Source organism: Stegostoma tigrinum, chromosome 31 (assembly GCF_030684315.1).
Source record: "Stegostoma tigrinum isolate sSteTig4 chromosome 31, sSteTig4.hap1, whole genome shotgun sequence".
Taxonomy (NCBI): domain Eukaryota; kingdom Metazoa; phylum Chordata; class Chondrichthyes; order Orectolobiformes; family Stegostomatidae; genus Stegostoma; species Stegostoma tigrinum.
This window is the reverse complement of record NC_081384.1, coordinates 38,000,099-38,021,909: the sequence shown is the minus strand read 5'-3', so window position 1 is coordinate 38,021,909 and position 21,811 is coordinate 38,000,099. Positions and strand designations below refer to the sequence as shown.

The following is a 21,811-nucleotide window of genomic DNA, read 5'->3' as shown; positions in this document are numbered from 1 at the left end:
GTTATCCAAAAGAAATGCACTGAGAACAAATTTACTCTGACATGCTTTAAACTCCACACTGCAGCCACCAGGGACTCCAAAGTCCCATTTCAGTGGTAGCAGCTCATCTTTAAATGGTCAGTAACATTCAGGAACTCTGCCCTGATTGAGTTACTGATTACCCCCAACCCCACCGCCATCAGAATGAGATTTGGGATTCCTGAACTTCTTAAAGCATTTTGGTAATAATTGATACGCTCCCTGTCCTGGCAAATATAAAGGCCAAAATAATTTAAAGTTCCTCTGTTATTTCCCTAATCTCCAATATAAACTTTCCTATCTCCATATATAATGGACTCACATTTGTCTCTGCTAAAGTTCTCTTCTAAAGAAGCTTTTTTTTCTGCCTTTATACTTCTCGATATTCTATTTTCCCTTTCTTGGTTACTGAAGATGTTAGCAGAGTAGGATGCTTTAGCTGGAGCGTGTCCACTTCTTCCATTTCGTTTTTTTCTTTTTCTTCCACTTTTGTATTTTTTATTTTTCTCTTCTTTCTACTCAGTGACATTCTGAACTCCTGGTCTCAGCACAGGCTCAGACTCTAAGCTTCAGTGTGTGCACCCAGAGAGGCATCCTCCTGCCCTAGTGTGGTGGTCTCACAGCCCAGCATGGCAATGTCTTGGTGGCCTGGTGTAGCCGTCTCTTGGTGCCCTATCATGACCATATCTCGGCAGCCTGGTGTAGTGGTCGCTCGGCAGCCTGGCATGGCGGTCTCTCTGAAGCATGTAGTGATCTCCTGGTTCAGTATGGCAGTCTCTTGGCGGTCTGGTGCAGTGATCTGCCAGCCTGGTGTCGCAGTCTCCTGGCCCAGTGTGGTGGTCTTTAAGCCTGACGTGGCCTCAGTGTGAATCTTTGACCTCAATGTGATTGTACAGTGGCCTCCCAGTCTCGTGAACCTTGAGATGAAGCTCAGTGTGAACTGGAGTTTGGGACCAACATGGACTAGAGGCTGGGTGCTGCCCCAGACTGGACTGGAAGGATTGTTGTTTTGAGCTATGTATTTTTCTATTTTCTAATTTATTCCTACAATTTTCAGTTCTGGATTCTTTATTTCTTTACTTTCCTCATTTTATTTCCTAGGAACTTGTTCTGAAGAATCTGTACCTAGGTACCTCATACCTAAAATGGCATTATAAGTGATAACTTGTAAACTTTTTACTGAACTCAATATTCATAAATTCATATTAATTCATTCACATAACAAATCAGCACTACAAATATTATGTCCATGTAAAATCTGGAAATATTTATTAACGTAACTGGTTTATGCAGGAATACTTTTCTGCATCAACCTGTGATGTATAATAAACTCATTTTGTTTCAAGGGCTTCATCATGAAAATGTTACCCCTGTGATCTCTGAGCAGATCTCATAAGCTGCTTTCCAGATATTTTTTGGATTAGTTCAAGCCTCTGCTAATTCAGCATTTCCCCCAATCCCGCCCCACAACAACATGATGTTTGATTCTCAATAAGTAACACTGTAGGCGAATCGATGAGCTCTAAACCTTCACAGTTGATCCACCTACACAGCAACAACTAGCTGCTTGTGAAGAAGCTACCAGACAATACCAGCCTGCGTTCAGGATCAGCCTGATCCCTGTCTCTGTAGTCTACCATGCCTCTCTAAATTAGGTTATCAAGAAATGAATGCACCCAGTGCAACTCCAATTCATAACTATCCAACATCAGGCATTTTCTTGTAGCAGTAAGAACCTGCACTGACCTCCTTCACCTCCTCTTCAGGAAGAGCTGCACGTTCAATATCACTTAGTTTCTTCAGGATACGTTTGATTTCTGGGTTTTGGAAGTCTGTAGAGTCGAATTTTCGAGCTTGGATACCATACGCCAGTGAGTGGTTGGACATCTCGAGGCTTTTTTCCAGCTAATTAAAGAAAAACAGATATGAAGCACTTTCCAGGTGTGGCATTTCAATTGTCTGAATCTACAGAATTTTGCCAGCACTCTCATTCGCATGTCTATACATACATAATCAAATGCATGCAATTAGAGCAGATTTATTCATGGTTGCACACACAAACAGACATGAATGGCACACATGTAGTGGCCACACTCTCCAGCAGCCAGGCTCTCTGTGGATTCTTCAACTACTGATGCCATCATTGTGCATCTCCAAATCTCACCCATCCAAAAGCTCCCTTTGCCATGTCTTTTCGCGTCTCCCTGCTTCCTCCACATCACCACAGCCTCTTGCTGCTTCTTTCAGCACTAACTCACTTGGGATTGCCCACGTCCTTTGGCACGTCTCCCCCTTTTCCCTCCTGAAAGCCCTTTGCTCTTATATTCTACTCCCCACCATCCATTCCACAAGCGAGCCAACAGCAACTGTAGTACTGAGGAGTCATGTTGCAGGGAGGAAACAGATCAATGATTCTTTTTATGACAATTGTTATTAATTCTAATGCCTAGGATTTCACTGGCAGCAATGCTGCTTTGCTGCAAGTGCAGGAAATGCTGTGTCTGATGGCAGGGCACGAAATAAACGTTGCCAATTTTAATAAGACTCTAACTTTACTGAAATGAGAAAGGGGTGAGCCATGATTCACTGTCGGAAGCCAGGCCATTTGAGTTTGCTTTCCCTGAATTTGTGCTCTGAACTTTTTTTTTACATATTTGGCTATTCATTACTTAAAAAATATTTCATTTCCTGTTCCTTGTATCCATTCAGATGAATGTCAGTTGGAGTTTAATTCAGATAAATGTGAGGTGTTGCATTTTGGAAAGGGAAACCAGGGCAGGATTTATACACTTCATAGCAAGTTCCTGGGAATGTTTGCTGAATAACTAGATCTTGGAATGCGTGTTCATAGTTCCTTAAAGAGGAGTCACAAGTAGACAGGATAGTGAAGAAGGCGTTTGATACGTTTACCTTTATTGGTCAGTGCTTTGAGTGTAGGAGTTGGAAGGTCATGTTCTGGCTACAGGACATTGGTTAGGCTACTTTTGGAATACTGTGTTCATTTCTGGTCTCCCTGCTATAGGAAGGTCGTTGTGAAATTGGAAGGGTTCAGAAAAGATTTACAAGGATGTTGCCAGAGTTGGAGGGTTTGAGCTATAGGGAGAGGTTGAATAGGCTGAGGCTATTTTCCGTGGAGCATTGGAGGCTGAGTCGTGATCTTATAAAGGTTTATAAAATTACGAGGAGCATGGATAGGGCATATATACAATGTCTTTTCCACAGGGTAGAGGAGTCCAAAAGTAGAGGGGCTTAGGTTTAAGATGACAGGAGAAAGAGTTAAAAGGCAACTAAGGGGCAATTTTTCATGCAGTGGTTGTTTGTTTATTCATTCATGAGATGAGGGTGTCACAGGCTAGGCAGCATTTATTGCCCATCCTTAATTGCCCAGAGGGCAGTTAAGAGTCAGCCTAGTTGCTGTGGGTCTGGAGTCACATGTAGACCAGACCTGGTAAGAATGACATTCTCCTTCTCTAAATGGCATTAGTGAATCAGATGGGTTTTTCCTGACAAATGCCAATGGATTCATGGTCATCATTTGATGCTTAATTGCACACCTTTATTGAATCTGCTGTGGCGGAACTCAAACCCATCAGGCCATTGCCTCAGGTGATACGTGCATGGAATGAGTGGAAGTTGGAGACCGAGACAATGACAACATTTAAAAGGATGGGGATATGAATAGGAAGGGTTTAGAGGGATATGAGCCAAATGTTGGCAAATGGGACTAGACGAATAGGATACTGGTTGGCATGGATGAGTTGAAAAGAAAGGTCTGTTTCCATGCTGTAGAGCTCTATGACTCTAAGTCAACTCAAACTCGTTTTGGTGTAAACCCATTTGCTCCTGCTCCCTCTCCCTCTCTCCTGTCTCTCTGTGCATTTCAAAACTTGCTGTCAACGTTGTCACCTCACCATCTGCTACATGCTGAGCCTTCTCATCAATGCCGTCGCAGAGTATCACTATATGGTGTAACAATGTAAAAAAGAATCAGCTGACCTCATTATTTGGTAGCCCCGGTGGCCATCTCCAATCAGAAAATAAGGGACAACAGGCCATTCTCACTTTCACATACACTCTCCCATGAGTTCACCCAGTACCACTCAGGATGCTCTACCCTGACCTGAGCTGCTCGTCATGGGAGTGAAAACCAAAAATCCAGTTTTCTTGGGCAAAATTAAGTTGCTTGGAAAATTGGAAATTAATTAAGAAAAACCAACATGAATTTGTTAAGGGTAAAAGATGTATAACTAACTTGCTTGAGTCTTTTTGATCAGGTTGCAGAGAAGGTTGATGAGGGCAATACTATTGATGTGGTATTTGGGGACTTCCAAAAGGTATTTGACAAAATGCCACATATCAGTGACTTGTGAGAAAAGTTATAGGCCATGGAATAGAAGGGACAATAGCAACACAAATGCGCCAAGTGATAGGAAACCAAATAATTGTTAATGAAATAAAAATAGAAATTGCTGGATAAAGTCTAGCAACGTCTGTGGAGAGAGAAATGGAGCTACCATTTCAAGTTCTGTGTGACTCTTCTTCTGTTTTTATTTCTGATTTCCAGCATCCACAATATTTTATTTTTAATGGTTAATTAATGCTTGTCTAACTGTGGGGAAGTTCCGCAGGGTTAAATGCTTTAGCACCCTTGCTTTTCCTGATTAATATTAATAATTTAGGCCTTGGGTACAGGGTATGATTCAAACATTTATTGCCGAACTGAATCTTACAAGAATTCTGAACCGGGAGGAGATAGTTCCAAAGGACATAGGCAGTTGGTCGAATGGACAGCCAAGTACTGGATGGAGTTTGATGCAGTGAAGTGTGAACTGAATTAGTTTGGTGCAAAGAGGTCAGAAAGGCAATACAAAATAAAGAGTTTAATTCTCAAGGGGATACAGGGTCAGAGAAGGTAGGGTCCATATGTGAATAATTCATTGAAGGTAGCAAGTGAGGTTGACAGAGCAACTGATAAAGCATACAGTGCCCTGGGCTTTATTAATAAGGTCATGGAGAAAGGATGTCCTGTTAAACTTCCATAAAATACCAGTGTGATGTCAACTGGAGTACTGCATCTAATTCTGGACATCATGCCTTTGGACGCTATCAGGGAGAATGCAGAAAAGATTCACAGGAGTGGTTCCAGAGATGAGGATCTTCAGTTACGTAGATAAATTGGTTAAGTTGACACTTGTTTCCCTTTGAGAAGAGAAAGGAAAGATAGATCTGAACAGATTGATTTCGGGAATTTGTTCCAATGGTAGAAGGTTCAAGAACCAGGAACCAGAGACTTAAAGTGATTGACAAAAGAAACAATGGCTATGTCAGGAAAAATGTTTTCACACAGCAATAGGTTAAGGTGTGGAATGTACTGTCTGACAGTGTTGGGCGAGGCAGGTTCACTTGAGTGGTGAAGGTCTGAAATGTAACGCTCGAGAGTGAGCTGAGTTCCTTTGAAGCTTGCAGAGGGAGGTGGGCACTATGGGGGCTGGGGTGCATTGTTTCCCCATGGAGTCCATTTTAATTGAGTCCCCTACCTTGTTACTTCCCCTTTGTGTGCTCTGTTATTAATACACTGACTCTAGTGGGTTGCTATGAAATTTGATTAATTGGGTGATTTGGTGATAATAAAATTTGGTAAGTAGTAAAAGGTGCTAAGTTCTTCGTTGGTTGGCGTTGGCTGCTGGATAGCGGACAGTTCCACTGAGATTGTAATTCAGTAATATAGTACAAACAACAATCAGACATTTGTAAATCTTGAATGCCTTGTGATAGTTGTCTTTATCCAAATTCAAGATATATAGATATGGGTGTGTGAAAAGCAATTGTGCATTTGCATAGGGCCGTCAGATTTGGTTTGATCTCTAGATAATATTAAATTGTGTATTTTATTCATTTCTACATTGCATCTTTTATATTCAAACAATTAGACTCCCACTGGATGACAAATTGCTGGTGAAATGGTCATCCTCCCAAGAAACATATTGTCTTTAGTTTTGGTTAATGCAGCCCTTGAGTCCAAATGTAACCACCTACTGGGCTCTGTGTGATGGCGCAGAGGATGAACATACCATGATCTTGTTGTTTTGTTCAGTGATGTTGGTATTGTATGTCCAGGAGGCCTCTGTGTAGTCATACCACACTTTCTCTGTGACTGTGTTGTAATTGTTGACAAACTCCTGGGCTTTCTTTTCATCTGTGATTTTGTCTGTAAGAAGCCAAATGGGACATAAAGGTTTACAACCACGCCGAAAGGTATATAAAAAACATTTTTCCCATTCATTCATCAATTGTTTGTTTATACTGAAATGTTTTAAACTGAAACAGTGTGATGTTGAGGAAGAATCATCCTCACATATATTAGGAGGTAGGGAGATGGGTAAACTCCATCCCCATGGCTTGTGATAACCTGGTGGGTGCATCACTGGCTCAGTAAAAAAATGAATTTCCATTCATCGTTCAAGAACAGGAACTCAGTAATTTATCACCTAGTTTGTGAAGGGGAAAGTTCCTCAAGGAGCATAAGGAAACCAATTTACATTTACATTATCACCTTTCATGGTTTCAAATTCACACGCAGTGAAGTATTTTTTCAGTGTTGCCACCATGGTGATATAGGAATTACGGTGAGTAATTTGCTCTCATCAAAATATCATTAAATGAAGCGAACTAAGGTGCAATAAATCCATCTATCCTGGTAGCCAGGTGATAAAATGATAATGGCAGTATTGACTAAAGACAGTAATCAATCTCTACAAACAGAATCAGCCTAAAACAAGGAAATCCCCTCTTCTGGGAACCATTGACTTGAATATTTCAGTCGCTCCCAGGCACATAAAACTCTCCACAGGTCACATTACTCACATACAGAACCTCAGATGTAACTTAAATCCTGTTGAGACTATGCAGAGGCATCCCGAGCACTGACTGAGCAATAGCCTGTACATTGATCATGTCACAAGCAGCAAAGGGAAGCCTGCAGATAGTGACTCTGCAGAACTCTTCATCCAATCAATTTTTGTCAAGCCAAATCTTTCCTTTTAAAGTTATGTCAATAAGACAGGCAAAGCATGATCAATTAGGTCATGGAATTTGGTTTAATCAAGCTGATTGTTTGCTGGTTCAGTGGTAACCCATGGTTAGCACTGCTGTCTCATTGTACCAGGGACCTAGGCTTGATTCCAGCCTTGGGTATCTGTCTGTGTGGGGTTTGTGTATTCTCCCTGTGTCTGTGTGGAGTTCCTCCAAGTGTCCTGGTTCCCACCCGCTGTCCAAAGATGTGCATATTAAGTGGATTGGCCACATAAACCTGTTTTACAGTGTTTCAGAATATGCAGATTAGTTGGTTTAGCTACAGTAAATGCGGGCATGGGGTGGGTCTAGATGCGATACTATTTGTAAGATCTGTGCAGAGTCAGTGGGTCAAATAGCCTCCACCTGCACTGTGGGGATCCTATGACGATCTGCCTGAGGTAAATACCCTCTAACCTCCCTGCCCATAGCTCACATCTGCCTTTTTTGACACTTACCAGTGCCATTTGGATATCCTTCAGGGATTGGAGGAGTCCAGTCAAAATCAGACCAGCCCAGTTCTTCCTTGGTTTCGTTGTTTTTTTCTTGAAGCCAATCAGTGACGGGTTTAAAATACTCAAGCAAGGCATTTGCATCCATCTTGCTGCTGCCTGTCACCTCTTGAAGGATGTCCTGCCACCGTTTAGAGGAACCAGCACTCAGTGCTTTACTGAAAGAGAAACCACAGAAAAATATTTAAGGTCTGTTATATAGAATCTCACAGGCTTGTAGTATAATGTTCTGGAAGCTCTCTGGATGGTTCATTTCTGAAACAGAGAGAAGATAGATTTTCAGGGCATTAAATTGGATTCTACAGGGGTGTCCTTTCAAGAAGCATGATGGGTACCATTCCTCTCACCCTGGCTACTTAACTCCCAGATGTCAGTGGGGTTGGAGTTAATGGTGGACATTGTGTGGCCAATTTCTGGCTGGACTATCAGCACATCTGGATGCTAGGTTCCTATCACACTGTGTGATTGACTGCACAGGATGACGTAGAATTAATTTTATATCATAAAAATAAGTCCAGTCATTCAAAGAACTCAATTATTCTGGGCCTCTAATGACAGGAATGAACAACTCTGTCAAATGGCTTTTAGCTGACCACCATTTTTACCAAAGTGGTGAGGATGATCAGGCAGCAATGACTCAAGGTCAAAAAGAGATTAAAAACGAAAAGTGCTCCTACAGTTGAGAAATGATCACCCTGGTTACCAAACTAATATTCTATAACTGGGCCTTCCTGTTATTCTCAAGAGTGACATTTACAGAAAGTTTAAACTTTTACTATAATTTGTGACGATAGTGAGATATGAACAAGATGTGTATCGCCAAAGGAATCTCCACACCCAGTGAACATGGTGCTTATCATTCTTAAGGCAATGTCTATTGGTGGTCGCTAAGTGTTTGCTGGTTAGTACAGAACTTGAATATTGCTAAAAGGAGCCAAGGAGAGGAAGCCTTTCATCTTGCACACATTAGGAGCAGGGTGCAAGAAACAGACTTCAGGAAAGAGGTTGTAGGAACTGCAGATGTGGAGAATTTGAGATAACAAGGTGTGGAGATGAATGAACACAGCAGGCCAAGCAGCATCAGAAGAGCAGGAAAGCATTGTTTGTGGGATGGTTACCTATAGTGAAAACATAACCCCACAATTGGATTAACTCTGTCCTGAAAAGGGCAGTGTTTAAATGTAGCATGATGTCGACAATATCCAGGTTTGGGCTGAGAAGTAGAAAGTAACATTCATTTCACACAAGTTCCAGAAAATCACCATCACCAGCAAGAAACAATCTAACCATCACCCCTTAATGTTTAATGGCATTATCATAATTCAGTCTCCCATTCTCAACATCCTGGGTGTTATCATTGACGAGAAACTCAGTTAGACTTGACGTATAAACACGATGGCTACAACAGCAGGCCAGAGACTAGAAAACCTGCGGCAATTAGCTCATACCCTGACTTCCCAGAACCTGTCCACCCCCTACAAATCACAACTTAGGAATGTGATGGAATAGCTGCCACTTACCTGAATGATAACAGCTCCAACAACACTCAATGAACTGGACACCATCCAGGGCAAAGCAGCCCACTTGACTGGCATCACATCCACAAGCGTCCACTCCCTCCAGCCCTGATACTCACAACAGCAGTGTGTACCATCTACAAAATGCAGCAACTCACCAAGACTCCTACAACAACCTTCCAAATCCACAAACACTTCCATCTAGAAGGACAAGAACAGCAGATATATGGGAACACCATCCCCTGCAAGTTGCCCTCCAAACCACTCTCCATCCCGACTTGTCGCTAGGTCAAAATCCTGCAATTCTCTCCCTATGGGCATTTGAGTCAACCTACACCCAAAGGATAGTGGCAGTGCAAGGAGGCAGTTCGCCCCCTCCATCTTGAGGGAAGCTAGGGATGGGTGATAAATTCTGGGTCAGGAAGCAATTCACACAGCCCCAAGAATACATTTAAATTTAAAAATCAAAGAATGAAATAAATATGCAGATCTCAGACCAAGCGTAGTGTGGGAAAATAACTCAGATCTGTGGCTGTACTATCAATCTGTTTAAGTCCATTTTACATAAAATTGTGATCTGTTGTAGGACGGTGTCTCACTTTTGCTCAATCAAAACACAGGGAAATAAATCCTGGCAGGATGCTGGGTCCAGTGAACTTTCAGAGAAATTCAACAGACGGTTTGGCACTTCTTAAGTTTCCTGTGAGTCTAATAATGTTGCTGATGCCAATAATTTGGTCTTGCTGCACCTCCAAAGCCACAATTCTCTGGTGGTGCAGCGGTAATGTCCCTACCCCTGGACGCAGAGGTCAGGGTTTAAGTCCCACCTGCTCCTGAGGTGTGTTATAACATCTCTGGACAGGTCAGGTAGAAAAATAGGTCAAACTTGTTTTTACCCAACATGAAATACAACAGACCATTAACATCCAAGGGCAGCATGCTGGTTCAGTGGTTAGCACTGCTGCCTCTCAACACCAAGTGCCTGGGTTTTGTTCTGGCTTCAGGCACCTGTCTGTGTGGAGTTTGCATCATCTCCCCATGTCTGGGTGGGTTTCATCCTGTAGTCCAAAGATGTGCAGGTTAGGTGGATTGGTCATGGAAATTGCAGGGTTAGGCTGGGTCTGGGTGGGAGGGTTGGTGTCGAATTGATGGGCTGAAGGGCCTGATTCCACTCTGCCAGGATTCTAAGATCCATGTTGTGTTTTACACTCAGCTTGGTCTGAAGTGTGCAAATTTATTTCATTTTTTTGATGTAACCAGTTTGTGCTTCTATACTGCTACAGGAGATGACTGTACCATTAACAAGTCCCATTTGAATCACGCCTACACTGTAACTGGACTTAACCAATAACTGAAGTTAATTGTTCTCGCTGCATTTCCATGTTAATGATGGCCCAACCATATCAGACCACTTGGCTCAAACTGGATAAAATAGTATCTCCTCTTTTCAGCTTGTTTCATGTGTTCTTACCCCAATGAGTGCAAATTCAACCTCTTGTCTCCTTTTAGTAATATTTGTGCTCTCTTATTCCTTAGTGAAGGGTTATTTTTCTTCCCCACTTTTTATTCAAAACTGTCAATACCTACCTGAGAATTTTGCCAGCCTCAAGAGACTTGTAGATGTCACATTTATGCAGAGGTCCTGTGTGTCCTGAAGCATTGCAGAGAGCTTTGTGGAACTGAAACTGCAGGATAAAACTCACAAAGTACCTGTAAATGGTAAGAGAAACTTGGTTCCTGAGGGAAAATAACAACTGGAGGAAGCCATTCAAATGTTTGCGACTTCCTGTTATGGAATTCAATTATCATTGGTGTTAACTCACTCCATTTACCTGTCTTTACTCCATTTCCTTTCAGAATATTTGAAACGATCCTTCATCCCCATTCTTTAGATTCCAAACTCCATGCCTGAGCTACCAACTCCACTCTTGTTGTTGCCAACTGTCTGACAATTGCCCAGACTTTTCACAATGTTGTTGCCACAGTTGACCCTGGGGGAACTACCAACCATGTATCTGCGCTATTGTTAACACCGCTGATTCCAATATCATCAATGCTTCAGCTCATCCTCATTCATCCCTGTTTACCTGACATCTAGTGCTGGATAAGGTGATCATATCATCCAATTCAGTATTGGGAAAACCAATCTCCTATCATCCCTCTGCTTGATGATTAACCTTGGCTCCCAGTCAGTCAAAAATTAACTTTTAAGTTGTCTTTGTTTACAACTTCCCTTCATAGCTCCATATTTCTGTAACTTCCTCTAGTTTCACAGTCTGCATTCTTTTGGTTCTGACCTCTTGTTCTCTGATTTTAATCCCCACTAATGGCCATATCTTCGGTTCCCTGTCTTCAAGCTCCGTAATTCTCTCCCCACAACTGTCCACCTCTCCTCCTTTAAGACACTCATTGAACCCTGCCTCTATGACCAAAGTGATGGTCTTCTAACCAATATCTTCTTATGTGGCCACTGCTTGGGAGATCCAATGGTGAGAAGATGCCTTTTTGTGCTGTTCTCATGAGGTGGGGTCACAGTGAGAGATACTTGGGAGAGGTAGGGATAGATAGCAGACAAGGATAGGAGGGTACCTTTCCAGAGGTCATCTTCTTTGCCCCGATCTATGTCTTTGATTGTCTGCAGATTGGGGCATTTGGAGCAGTTCCCATTAGTCCAACAGGTGAGTTGCCTTAGATTAGGATGCTAGGCGCCAAACTCTCATCTGCCTGGTAATTATAGAGGGGTGAGTTAAGTCCTTACATGGCTATTAATTGACTATTTCAGTTATCTAAATGGTGCCTGATTGGGAAGTTTATCCATGGATCTCCTCATTCAGACGTTAATGAATGAGGGGTGAGGGAGAGGGTGAGTTCCCTAATCCTTCACCACCTTCAATGAGGAAAGTATCACACCCTGAGTTTCTTGTGTTTTTGTCAGCATCTCTGAAATTCAACCCCCTCAGACAATTTTACCTGATGTAAGGTGTGTTTGCGGGGATGTGGTACTTGGCACCAGGGTCAAAGTTATTCTCATCTCTTGGAACTGGTGGGCAGATCCCTTGGTACTTTGTCCTGGAAAAGAAAAGAGCAATCACAAACCAAGTCCTAACTCAAACACAAACTGCTATGTTACCCTCTTTTTATGGGCTGTTAGATGTTCTGTTACAGTCATAGAGTCATACAGCGCAGCAACAGGCCATTCGGTCCAGCCAGTCCATGCCAAGCATAATCCCAAGCTAAACTAGTCCCACTGCCTAATCCTGGCCGGTATCCCTCCAATCCTTTCCTCTCCATGTACTAATCCAAATGTCTTTTAAATGTTGTCATTGAACTCACATCCACCACTTCCTCGGAAAGTTCATTCCACATCGCCTTTCATGTCTTTTTTAAATCTCTCTCCTCTCACCTTAAAAATGTGCCACCTAGTCTTGAAACCTCACATCCCTAGGGAAAGGGCAACTACCATTAACTTTATCTATGTCTCTAATTATTTTATAAACTTCTATCAGGTCGCTTCTCGACCTCCTACACTCTAGTGATAAAAGTCCCAGTCTATTCAGGGTTTCCTTATAACTGAAACCTTCCATGCCTGGCAACATCCTGATTAATTTCTTCGGAACCTTCTGCAGCTTAATAATATTCTTCCTATAACTGGGTGACCAGTATTCCAGAAGATGCCTTACTAATGTCCTATACAACCTCAACGTAACTTCCCAACTCCTATACTCAAAGGGCTGAGCAATGAAGGCAAACTTACCAAATGCCTTTTTAACCACTCTGTTTATCTGTGATGTAAACTTCAAAGAATTGTGTACCCGCATCCCTTCATCTCTCTTTTCCAAAACACTACCCATGGCCCTAGCATTAATTGCATAAACCCTATCTTTGTTTGTTGGACCAAAATGCAATACCTTGCATTTATCCAGATTAAACTCCCTCTGCTATTTTTCAGCGCATTGACCCATCTGATTACGATCTCTTTGTAATCTTAGAAAACCTTCTTCGCTGTCAATAATGCCACCAATTTTGGTGTTGTCCACAAACTTACGAACCATGTCATCTTACTCTCATCAAAATCATTTATACAAATGACACATGAACGAGGACTCAGAACCAATCCCGGTGGAACACCGCTGGCCATAGTCCTCCAGTCCGAAAAGCAACCCAACACCATTACTCTCTGTCTCTTGCCTTTAAGCCAATTATGTATCAAATTGGCAAGTTCACCCTGAATCCCATGTGACCTCACTTTACTAATTAGTCCACCATGTGGAACCTTGTCAAAGGCTTTACTAAAATCCAAAGAAACAACATCTACTGCTCTGTCATCATCAACCTTTTTCCTCAAAAAACTCAACCAAGTTTGTGAGACAAGATTTTCCTCACATGAAACTATGCTGACTATCGCTAATCAATTCTTGCCTCTCTAAATGCCCATAAATCCTATCTTTTATAATCACGTCCAACAATTTACCCACAACCGATGTCAGACTCACTGTTCTCTCGTCCCCCAGTTTCTCCTTACAGCCTTTCTTAAGCAAAGGTACAACATTAGCCACCCTCCAGTCATCAAGCACCTCACCCATTGTTATTGAGGATGCAAATATTTCTGCAAGAGGTCTCGTAATTTCCTCCCTTTCTTCTCACAACATTCTGGGATTACATTAGATCATGTCCTGGAGATTTATCCACCTTTATATCCTCTAAGACCTCCATACTTCCTCTTCTGTAATGTGAATCATTTTTAAAACATCAATTTTTACTTCTCTGCATTCTCTAGACTCCATTTCTTTCTCCACAGTGAAAACTGACATGAAATATTCAGAGACAGTAGGAACTGCAGATGCTGTAGAATCTGAGACAACAAGGTGTAGAGCTGGATGAATGCAGCAGGCTAAGCAGCATCATAGGGGCAGGAAAGCGGATGTTTCGGGCCTAGGCCCTTCTTCAGAAATGGGGGAGGGGAAGGGGACTCTGAAATAAATAGGGAGAGAAGGGGAGGTGGATAGAAGATGGGTACAGGAGAAGATAGGTGGAGAGGAGACAGACTGGTCAAAGAGGCGGAGATGGAGCCAGTAAAGGTGAGTGTAGGTGGGGAGTTAGGGAGGAAATAGGTCAGTCCAGGGAGGACAGACAGGTTAGTAGGAGATATTCATTCAGTATCTCTCCCAACTCCTGGGTTTCGATACAAAGATGATCTCCTTGATCTTTAAGGGGCCCTACCTTCTCTCTATTTCCCCTCCTGCTCTTAATGTATTTGTAGAATCTTTTTGTGGATTATCTTTAAACATATCTGCCAATGCTACCTCATATTCCCTCTTTGCCTTCCTGATTTCTTTTTTGAGAATGGCCCACACTCTTTATATTGATTAAGAGATTCAATTGGGCCAAGTTGTCAATATCGAAATTAAGATTCTCTTTTATTCTTGACTAGTCCCTCAAAACCTTTATTCTATTATTCCGTACTCTTACCAGTTTTGCCCTTCAGTCTAGCAGGAACGTAATGCTCTGAACTCTCATCATCACACTCTCGAAAGCTTCCCACTTGTCAGGTGCCTTTGTACGTGTGAACTGTCTAGTCCATTCAACTTTTTAAATTTCTTGTCGCACACCATTAAAAATTGCCTATCTCCAATTAAAAGCTTTAACTTTTATGGAAAGCTTATTGTTTGCCATATCCATTTTGAAACTAATAGAATTATGATTGCTAGGCCCAAAAGGTCCCCCATTTTTACTTCAGTCACCTGCCCTGTTCGGAACATTGAGGTGCCAGCCTTGTCCATTTATCAGACAAGTTTATGTAATAGCTATGATGCCCCAATTCCATGTTCTTAAACATGCTCTGAGTTCATCAACTTTACCTGTAAGACCCCTTGCATTGAAATAAATGCAATTTAGTTCTTCAGAGTTACTACATGCTCTCGCTCTCACTTATCTTTCTTTTCTAACCGACCTGCACTCTTCACATTCAGAACCATAGGCCACAATCAGTGAGGATAGGTAACTGCACTTTCTCCACAATAACACTCAACACTGGAGACCCCCAAGGATGTATCCTCACTGTACTCCCTGTAAACCTATAACTGTGTTGCCAAATTCCAAATGAATACCATCTACAAATTCGTTGATGACACCACCGTAGTGGGATGGATATCTAACAACAATGAGTCAAACTACAGAAGTGAGATAGGGAGTTTGGTGATGTGGTTCGATGAAAACAATCTGTCTCTCAATGTCAGCAAAACTAAATAACTGATCATTGACTTCAGAAAGAGTAAAGGAGAACACACCCTCATCTACATCAATAGAACTGAAGGTGAGAGAGTGAAGAACATCAAGTTCCTTGGAGTGACAATAACCAACAACCTGTCTAGGATTTCCCAAATAGATGCATGCACCATTGAAATTGTACTGCCCGGGTGCATAACGGCTCTGCCCAGGACCGCAAGAAACTACAGAAGGTTGTGTGCACAGCCCAGACCATCACGGAAGCCAACCTCCCATCCATGGACTGCATTTATATGGCTCGCTGCCACGAAAAGGCTGCCAACATCATCAAAGATCCATCGCACGCCAGTAATGATCTCTAACAACCTCTTCTGTCAGGCAGAAGATACAGAAGCCTGAACACATGCACAAGCAGGTTCAGGAACAGCTTCTTTCTGGCCCTGATCAGACTGATGAAATGGACTCTTGCCTCAAATAATGTAACCTGTATGTCTTTCTTATCTGTACATCCTTTGCTTGCTGTGATCTGCCTGTATCACTCATAAACAAAGCTTTTCACTGCATTTTGGTACACATGACAATGAAATCAATCAATCATCCCCATCAATCTTTCTGGATGTGAGTTTGCTCGCTGAGCTGGAAAACAGAATTTATCTGTTTAGGTTATGCCATCTACAAAATACCTTGCAAGAACTGTGACAAACACTACATCGGACAAACTGGCAGAAAGCTAGCCACCAGGATACATGAACATCAACTAGCCACAAAACGACATGACCCACTATCACTCGTATCCTTACATACAGATGAGGAAGGACAACACTTTGAATGGGACAACACATCCAACGTAGGACAAGCCAAACAGAGTCAGCAACAAGAATTCCTAGAAGCATGGCATTCCAACCGGAACTCCATCAACAAACACATTGATTTGGAGCCAATCTACCATCCTCTGAGAAAAAAGAACAGGAAATGACATCACCAACACAGGAAATGACATCACCAACCCAAGGAAACCTAAACAGGTAAATAGAAAGCGGGACATAACACCAGCGCTTCATCGGAGGCTCACTGATAATGTTACCTAGAATGGTGACAAAACATCTGAAAACAAACCTTCCAGCTCAGCGAGCAAACTCACATCCAGAACCTCAACCTGAGCTACAAATCTTCTCAAAACTCTCTATCAATCTTTCTATTTACTCTGCTACTTACAATTCCTCTCTATCCGTATAAAGTCTCCCTTAATAGAATGAGAAAAGTTGTTACTTTACCTCAGGTACCACCACTCAAAGTTATAATTTTCTGGCGTAATCCGCCCACTGAACACTCCCCAGCGCCACTGGTCAATCAGATACCCAAATGGGAGGAAGGCAATTTTTTCCAAGGCCATTTTCAGGAGGTAATTAATGTCGGCTTCTGTGAAAGGAAATCAGACGATTGGCTTGAGTAAAATAGAAGTTCAACGACCATAAAACGTAGAAACAGAAGTAGGCCATTCAGCCCATCAAGTCTGCTACAACATTCAATGAGTTCACGGCTGATCTGACAATCCTCAACTCTACTTTCCTGCTTTTTTCCCCATAAGTGTTGAATCCCCTTACTGATTAAAATTCTGTCTGCCCCAGCCTTGAATATTCTTAACAACACAGCCTCAACAGGCCTCTGTAGTAAAAAAAAATCCATAGATTAACCAGACATTGATAGACAAAATTTCTCATTTCTGTCCTAACTGGGTAGCATCTTACCCTGAGATCTGAGTGATCTTACTTGCTTTGTTGAGGCTCTTATCCCCATTGCCCGGCATGTTTTATTTTTAACTTCCCTGAAGGTTCTCCCATTTGGCTATAATCCCATGGTCACTCATAATGAGTCATATAACTCTCATGCATTGGGCACCATTCTATAGAGGGATATTGAGGCTTTAGAGAGGGCTCATTTACAGTAGTATTGTAATTGTGATGGTAAGGCCTGGGTGCCATTGGTAAATGCACTGATCTTCCTGTGTTAGTCTAGATGCTTTCTAGTATTTTTAAGTGAAGGGTGAAAAACAAATATTAGCAGAAGACGTAACAAAATGGGTTTTCTTATGTCTTAATAACTCTTTCCAGGATACATTAACACTGAGATATTTAACTATTACTAACAAGAAATAGACTAGAGAAGGTTGGATGGTGCATCAATAGCTCTCTGCACTAGCTGCTGATACCTCACCCAGTGACTGTGTTATAGATCAGAATGGTTGGAACATCAATTTACCCCTAGATTAACTGTTATTTATCGATTAAACTATACAAAAGGAATACAAATAACTAGGAAAGATGTTCTTTCCAACTATGAACTCTTTTTGAGCATATAGTTCAAACTCTGCGAATACTGGGCAAAAGTCTTACCCTGACAAGTTCTATTTGCTTCCTGTTCTACAACAATGCCCCAGCATATTGTGTTCAGTCTGACCAACTGATTTCTGAGTTTCCAATTTTTATCAGAGGGCACCTATTCATTGTTGCCACACTATAACTGAGAAAGTTAGTCAGTGGGACATTGAATAATCCACTCTTTTATGATGAGAAAGGTACAGCTTATGGGCGATATAGTGTGAATGCTTCAGATTGGAAAATGATGGTACAGGTTAAGCAGATGCAGACTGTTTCTAGTAGTTGTAGATGTGCATAAAAAGTTATGCTTGCCAAGTGACAAGAAAATCGACCAGACCTTTGTGATCCGGTTAACAGGAGACAGTAAGGATTGCAGATTTTGGAAGCTAGAGTCAACAAATGTGGAGTTGGAAAAGCACAGCAGGTCAGACAGCATCCAAGGAGGAAGGAAGTCAATGTTTCAGGCCGAAACCCTTTATCAGGACCTGAAACATTTCCTGACCCACAGATGCTGCCTGAACTGCTGTCCTTTTCCAGCACCACATTGATTGACTCTGCCCAGGTTAACAGTCAGCCACGGATTGTGGCAATGTTGGTCTTGGCATGACCCTTCCCTCTGGTTTTACCATGCACAGACATGTGGACGCAACATGGTTTGGTTGCATTCCAACAGTTTGTTGACACGCAGTCACTGTAACGCCAGGGAGAGTTGGCAAAGTGCAGCCACAAAACTATTGCCCCAAGAAGAGGCAGCAGTTCCCAGGAGAGGGGCCAGGAAACTGAGGAAAGAAATAATCAGGAACAGTGACCAGCTGACACCACGTTAGGGTTTTGAAAACTGTTGACAAGAAGACAAAGCATTTCTATTCTACCGTAAGAAATCCAAAATTAATAATTTACAAGTTGGGAGCAGAAGGACACCTTGAAGATGCTGCACTGTTCTATGTGATCATGTCTGATCTGATGCATAGTCAGTGAAGTAGCTTGGTGTATTTGCTGTAGTCATGTAGAAAATGTGAATAGTGTGCAGCAGGCTCCCACAAATAACTATGTGATTAAACCATTCATAGAATCCCTACAGTGTGGAAACAGGCCATTTGGCCCAACAAGTCCACACCGACCCTCAGAGAATCCCACCCAGACACATCTGCCCTAATCAAGGCATCCCTGGACACTGGACACCGGACAATTTAGCACGGTCAATCCACCTAGCCTGCACATCTCTGGACTGTGGTTGGAAACCAGACCCACCTGGAGGAAACCCATGCAGACAGGGAGTGAATGTGCAAACTCCACACAGACAGTCACTTGAGGGTGGAATTGAAGCCGGGCCCATGGCACTGTGAGGCAGCGGCACTAACCACTGAGTCACTCCTAGATTAATCTGTTTACCCAATGTTGAATGGGAGATTAATACTAGCCATGTCACCTGGGAAAATTCCTTTACCAATTGTAAAAATAGTGGGGTGTTTCACATACATGTGAGAGGGCAGGCAGGGCCTTGGTTTCACATCCCATCCTCTGACAGTGCTGCACTCCCTCAGTGCTGACGTCAGCTTGAATTTTGTACTGAAGCCTCTGGAAGGAACTTGGCCCAATAGCTGTCTGACTTAGGCAAATGAGGAGATAGAGTAATTACAACACAGTGAGCAGGAAATGTGTGCATTGGGGATTAATTGCATTGAAGCAATCAGAGAGGCAATAAGCAGAAATTTAACTGAATTATCACAGAACAACCTAGATGAAGAATGTTCATCAAGGTTATCTTGCACCCTTAATTGAATTGAAATTCAGTTTCCCTTCTATTCTGTGAGTTTATTCAGATTAAAGTGAGAATTATCATTGCAAGGGAGTGGGCCACTGCTTTTCTTGATGTACATTAACAATGTTGATTTAGGTGTACAGGACATGATTTCAAACTTTGCAGTTGACAGGAAGCATGCAAGTATTATGGACCATGAGGACAATGGTGATAATTTTACAAAAGGACATGGAGACAGTCTGATATAATGAGCAGGAGGTAACGCATGGACGTTAGAACTGGGAAATGAGAAGTGATACAATCCAGTAGGAAGAATGAAGAGAAAACTGTGTGAAGAACAATGGAATTCAAGTAGGCGTGCAGGAAGAGGACATGCTAGGGCCCCATGCAAAATTATAAACGTATCAAGGGAGATTCATAAACAGGGTATGAAGAAAAGGAAGTCATGTTAAATAAGAACAATCAAGAGTTGGAAAAACTCAACAGATCATTAAGTGTCTTGATGAGAAAAACAGAGTTACTGCTTCAAGTCAATGAAATCTCCAGAAATGGGAGAGTGTTTAAGGCAATAGAAAAGGGAAAAGAGCAGGAAGAACAAACAACAAAGTCTGGGATAGTGTAGAAGCCAGCACAGATCAACAACAAAAGATTTTGTGATGTAGTGTCCAGAAAGTGGTACCAAGGGTATTGTGAAGAAACAAAAGTTCTGCCTGAAAATGGCTTTTCTGTTACATTAAAAGCCAGCTGAATGCAACATAGAGAAATAAAGGAAGTAACAAGAAGACTGAAATAGTAAGGTAAATGAACAGAAAGATCAAGATGGTGTCAAGCTCTAAAGTTGCTAAATTCAATGCTGAGTTCAGTAAGTTGTACAGTGACAAGGTGAAATATATCAGGTTGTTACCAGAACTGCATTGAGCTTTGTTGGACCTCTGTAGCAGACCACGGAGAGACAGGTCATGGAGGCAGCCAGATGGAGAATTCAACTAACAAGCAAATAGAAAATTGGAGTCTAATGTAGGAACAGAGTAGAGGTGTTCACCAAAGTGACCATCCAGTTTGTATTTGTATTCCTTATTATGGAGGAGACTGGAACATGAGCAGCAAATAGAGTCTATTAGATTGTTAGAGGTAAGGTTAATGGAAATTTTCACAAGGAAAGATGGTTTAAGGCTTTGAACAATGAGAAGGGAGGAGGCACAAGGACAGGATTTGTGTCTGGCTTTCACGGCTTTCACATGAAGGTGCTGTAAGAAGACAGGACATTGTTAGCAGTAATTGATGAGAGGAGCGAATATTCCTTTTGAGTATGTTGAATTAGGAGGGAAAAGGATTGTGTGTTTGGTAATTGTATCTTGCTAGAGCTGGTGGAGATAGTGGGGTATGATCCTTTGAATACAGAAGCTGCTGGGTAGATGGGACCAAGGAAAATACAAAAGTAGATTTGAGGTAAGCAGAAATAAGCCCAGTGGGGCGTGAATTGGTTGAAAAGTATGGGATTATTAGTGTGATTGATTTCTGAAGAAGGGTCTAGGCCTGAAACATCAGCCTTCCTGCTCCTCTGATGCTGCTTGGCCTGCTGTGTTCATCCAGCTCCACACCTTGCTATGTCAGATTATTAGTGTGGTCCTGTTTATTGATCATGAGTCATCAGCAAATTTGGATATATTACACTTATACACCATTATCCAAATTGTTAACAAATGGTTTCCTGACAAGGTGATGGCAAGCTATCTTCTTGAAGTGCTGTAGTCTATCTGGTGTGGCTAAACCCACAATGCTGTCGAATGTACAGCAGTATATTCCCAATGGATGGCTTGGAGAGAAACACATAGCTGCTGCCCTTGTTTTTCTAGGTGAAAGAGATTGTGAGCTTGGAAGGTGCTGTTTAGGGATCTTTGGTGAATTTCTACCACACATCTTGTAGATGGCACACACTGCTGGTACTGAGCATTGATGGTAGTGGGAATGAACAGTTTTAGTAGATGTGGTGCCAATCAAGCGGGCTGCTTTGTCGTGGATGGTGTCAAGCATCTTGAATATTGTTGGAGCTGTGCCCATCCAGGCGAGTGGGGAGTATTCCATCACACTCCTGACTTGTGCCTTGTAAATGATGGACAGGCTTTGGAGGACGGGGATGTTATGAGGTGAGTTACTTGCTCTTGTTTTCCTAGCTTCTGACCTGCTCTTGCAGCCACTGTTTTTATTTAGTGAGCCCAGTTGAGATTTTAGTCAATGGCAGACCCTGGCTTGTTGATGGTAGAAGATTCAGTCTTGGGAGTGCCTTTGAATGTCAAGGGGCAGGAGTTAGATTGTCTCTTATTGAAG

At 42.1% G+C, this 21,811-nt stretch overlaps 1 protein-coding gene across 1 annotated transcript in view; it reads right to left on the bottom strand.

Moving 5' to 3' along the window:
* ace (angiotensin I converting enzyme (peptidyl-dipeptidase A) 1) overlaps window positions 1–21,811 on the bottom strand; it is a 135,852-nt gene that overhangs the window by 41,592 nt on the left and 72,449 nt on the right. Inside the window, exons 9-14 of the mRNA XM_059638649.1 lie at window positions 16,618–16,762; window positions 12,089–12,187; window positions 10,706–10,828; window positions 7,548–7,759; window positions 6,090–6,226; window positions 1,765–1,923 (exon numbers count right to left, since the gene is read on the bottom strand). Coding sequence (XP_059494632.1) covers window positions 1,765–1,923; window positions 6,090–6,226; window positions 7,548–7,759; window positions 10,706–10,828; window positions 12,089–12,187; window positions 16,618–16,762 — 875 coding nt within the window. The remainder of the gene's footprint in view (window positions 1–1,764; window positions 1,924–6,089; window positions 6,227–7,547; window positions 7,760–10,705; window positions 10,829–12,088; window positions 12,188–16,617; window positions 16,763–21,811) is intronic.